At 45.8% G+C, this 4,369-nt stretch overlaps 1 protein-coding gene across 1 annotated transcript; it reads right to left on the bottom strand.

Annotated features, from left to right (window-relative positions):
* Positions 1–475: 475 nt before the first annotated feature.
* LOC118737309 lies at positions 476–3,797 on the bottom strand. The gene is made up of 2 exons (XM_036468143.1): positions 2,796–3,797; positions 476–2,712 (listed from the first exon to the last, which is right to left on the bottom strand). Exon 1 carries the CDS (start codon positions 3,698–3,700, stop codon positions 3,035–3,037), a length of 666 nt encoding a protein of 221 aa, XP_036324036.1. The 5' UTR covers positions 3,701–3,797; the 3' UTR covers positions 476–2,712; positions 2,796–3,034.
* Positions 3,798–4,369: the final 572 nt, after the last annotated feature.

Raw genomic sequence — 4,369 nt, forward strand, 5'->3', positions numbered from 1 at the left:
CTGACTGTCCGACATAATGCAGATGTTTTTAGAGAATGTTCCTCTTCTGAGGCATTATCTGCCACAGATATCGATCGCATGAATCTCTGCTTGGAAAATGGTGGGGTAGCTGCCCATTGGTATCGATCTTTTAAAATTCGGCCCAATATACCAGCTCCAGTTTTTCCATCTTCAAGTTTTGATCTGTCAGTGTGCCAAACTTCAGCTCCGGGTTTGGTGTAGGGGTTTCCTGTGCTCCAGGATGCTCGGTCCGCAATAGATACCTTGAAATTCCTAGAAATTACTAGTATCGGAGCTACTGAGTCCCTCATATGCATTATAGGGTCATTTGTGAATTTCATAAGGACCTTCATATGACCTGTCATGTTTCCGGTTTTTAACTCGGAAGTATTTAGGATTTAGTGCCGATAGACTGGCCTCCCTCTCTATTAGAATTGGGAAGGGCGGTATGCCTACAAGAGCACTAAGTGCATCAGCAGGACAGGTCCGCATAGCTCCTGTTATACCAATGCACACCATTCGGTGCAGTTTGCTAAGTTTTGCGCTAGAAGTTCTTTGGGTCGCTTTTGTCCACCATACCAAGGATGCATAGGTGACTATCGGCTTCACAACTGCATTGAATGACCAGTAAGTCATTTTGGGGGAGAGTCCCCATGTCTTCCCGTAAAGTCGCGTGCATGCGAAAAAGGCTCTCATTGCCTTGTTTACGGTTGCATCCAAATGTAAATTCCAGGTGAGTGTCTTATCCAGCCACAACCCCAGGTATTTTGCTTCATTTGAGAGTCCTATTCTAGTGCCGCCCAGAGTAAATTCTGTCATGGATAACTTTTTCCTCCGGGTAAACGGAACCAGAATAGATTTAGTAGGATTAATGGATAATCCTTTGGTGTCACACCATCTTTGCGTAATGCGCAGGGCTTGTTGCATGCGGTTGGAGATCGTTTCGCCATGCAGCCCTGTTACACAAATTACCAGATCGTCTACATAGCCTTGTGTTTCAAAGCCATGGTCGTTCAGTAGGAAGAGGAGTTCGTCTATAACCATAGTCCACAGAAGAGGAGAGAGTACACCCCCTTGAGGGCAACCTCTTGTGGCTGTAATATATTCTTCCGTACCTCCCAGCTCCATCCTGATCTTCCTTGTTTTTAGCATAGAAAGTACCCAATTTATTATGATGGGGCTCACTCCCTTGCATGTCAGGGCATCTCTTATTGCCCTGTATGACGTGTTGTCAAAAGCCCCTAAAATGTCAATGAAGGCACAAAGGGCTATGTTCTTAGACTCCAGAGCCTTTTCGAAATTCGATGTAAGGCTGTGAATGGCAGTCTCAGTGGACTTGCCTGGTTGATAGGCAAATTGGTTCTTATTCAGTGGCCGTTCCGCTAGGTTGACTTCTCTGATGTGTTGATCCAAGATTTTCTCCATGCCTTTTAGGAGAAAGGAGCTGAGGTTAATTGGTCTGTAGGATGAAGGCATTTGCTCCGGTTTACCTGCCTTCGGTAAAAATACGACCTTAGCCTCTGTCCATCTACTGGGAATGTGACACAGTAGGAGTGACGCTCTGTATAGTCTGGAGAGGACTGGGGCTATGTAGTTACTTCCTTGTTGGAGTTGACAAGGATAGACCCCATCTGGTCCTGGTGATTTGTATGGGCTAAAGGTAGATACCGCCCATTGCACTCTTTCTACCGTGGTAAGTTTAGTGGCAAGGCTTTGCTCTCTACCAGAAGTGCGTGCTGGGACACCCAATTCCGGTAGATAATAGCCCGCTTTGCAGCCCGGGAAGTGAGTGTCTAGCAGAAGTCTGCAAGTCTCTCCCGGATGCTGAGTATATCTACCATCTGGTTTCTTTAGAGTGCCGATCGTATTTTTGTGTTCCCTATTTAGAGCTTTTTGGAGGCGTACTGCCTCTGGGAAGCTCTTTATTTCCTCGCAGTGGTTTCGCCAGCTAGCTCTTTTGGATTTCCGCAATTCTGTGTTATAAGAAGTTAGCGCATATTTGTACGGATTCCAATCACCCGTATTCTTTGCTCTATTGAATAGTTTTCTGGCTTAGCATCTCATTTGCTCAAGCTTCTTGCTCCACCAAGGCACATCACGTTTGGATTTTACCTTTCCTTGGGGGCAGCTACTATCAAAAGCTATTCTAATGTCTGAATGAAGCTGTTCAACTTCAGTCTCAAGCTCGTGCGCAGTCGTAATTTGACCACCATGGCTGTTTCCACCTTCTTCAATGATGAATCGAAAGAGTTCCCAGTTCGTTTTTCTGGGATTTCTAAAAACTAGTTCATGCTTCGGAAAGTGGCCAATGTCGAATTCTCTGTGCATATGGTCCGACATTGATACCTTCCCTGAGACGCGCCAGTTTGTGACAGATGCTGCCATGTTCTGACTACTTAGAGTAAGATCTAAGACTTCCCCTCTAATAGCGTTCCTAAACGTTGGTTCATTGCCATGGTTTATAATACTTATATTATAACTACTTATAAACTCAAGGAGGCACTAACCCCTTTTGTTGGTGTCGGTGCTCCCCCAGACAGTGCTATGGGCCACAGCAGAGGATCCAAGGTAGTGATCAGTAAGCGCCTTTACTTCAGGTGTCGGGGCTATCTCCTCTTCACCCGGGAAGTACGCGGAGGCAAGTACTGCCTCTTTCACCCCCCTAGGAGTCGGAATTTTGGCCCATACCGCAACGAGATCTGCCGTAATGAACTGTGAAAGAGGGAGAAACGTTAGTCTGTTACTTAATAGCATCGCCGCTCTTGGGCGACAGCTGGCGGCATAGATAATCTTACCGTCCTTTATATTAAGGCCTTTGACGTCACCTCTTAATATCCAGGGTTCCTGGATGAAGGCTACACCTAAGCCTTCGTTTGTGAAACTCTTATGCAAAACATCTGATGCTGCTTTAGCGTGGTGAAGGTTCACTTGAAGGCATTTAATGTGCCTCGGTTTTTTGAAGTTTTTGGGGTGAGGTGCCATTACTCGCGGTCTTTTCGGCCGCGAGCAGCCACCTTCTTCCCCCTGGTGCCCTTCAGCAAGACCGCTTCTTCAGCCGTCCTTGCATCCCCTTGCCTTTGCGGCTGGAAATAACCGCTTTGGAGCTGCCACGTAGTGGTAGCCGTTTTGCAGGCTTTGGAGATGCGATGGGTCCGACGTACTTTTGGGCTTCTTCCAGCACTTGTTGTAGGGTCGGGCATGTTGTTGTTGCTGTTTTCGGAGGCGTCGTTGGAGCTTTATGTATTACGTGTAGCTCTGTTGGGTCTATACCAGTGTCAACCTCCGATGACTTCTGCTGCACTTGCGTGTCAGTGGGTAGCTGCCTGGGAGCTACGACGACGTCTTTGGAGTAGCAAGGTTGCTCATCCGAGTTAGGGTTATCGGTGTCGGCGGCATCTTTATCTACCACGGGCATCGACGGTTTGGCTTTCTCCCTAAGTTTTACTACGCCAAAGCCATAGTTTACCACGTTCCCGCGGTGCTTTAGCGTGTCTGCTGATTGCGGGTCAACTGCAATGGTGATTTCCGCCATTGTTGACCTGCGTACTCGATTCAGAATGCGCCAGTCCGGAATTCTCAGGCCGTCATTCAGTGCCTGAAGCAGACTGAGCGCATCCTCACTGGCTGAGCTGTCCAGCTCCGGGAAGAGTCCCACAAGAATGATGCGGCGAGGTGTTTCTGCCTCCTCGACCACTTTCATCTTCGCCTCCTTCCAGGGAGCCAGCTTTGGAACAGTGTTCCGTATCCACCCCGCGGTCGCAGCATCTCTGCAACTTATGGATAGCCATCCCGCATGGAAGGTGCAACCCTTGAAGATAGGCTTTACAGCGCTGTGTTGCTCCTGACCGCCCTGAGGATGGCATTTTGGATAGCTCTGAGCTCATCCGTTGACCACACTGTGGTTGGATAGTCCTCTGGGACTATACCCAAATTACAATTACTGTAATCGTAATCTAAGTTCGTTCGATGAATGATTACAATAATTTTAAATTTACAATTTTTCTAATTACAATCTTTTGAGTTATCTTAAACGAAATATTTCTACAAATTTACGAAATATAAATGCGCGCTTAACGATAATATAAGGATAATATGTATTTATCTAAAAAAAAGACGACAAATAAAAGAAACTAATATTAAAATAAAAACAATAAGTAAAGTAGTTTGGGCGAAATAAACTTTGTATAACCGGCAAATAAAACAACATAGGATTACAGTTAAAGTAATCGTTCGTTGGAACGAACTTGAATTAAAAAGTTAAAATTACGATTACTGTAATCGTAATCTAAGTTCGTTCGATTACTGTAATCGTAATCTTGTTTTTTTAGCTTGTTGGGATTACTGCAATCCTAATCGTTTAGTAATTGTA

The sequence above is a fragment of the Rhagoletis pomonella genome, unplaced genomic scaffold (assembly GCF_013731165.1).
Source record: "Rhagoletis pomonella isolate Grant_MI unplaced genomic scaffold, Rhpom_1.0 Rhpom_scaffold_00001, whole genome shotgun sequence".
In the NCBI taxonomy this organism is placed as follows: domain Eukaryota; kingdom Metazoa; phylum Arthropoda; class Insecta; order Diptera; family Tephritidae; genus Rhagoletis; species Rhagoletis pomonella.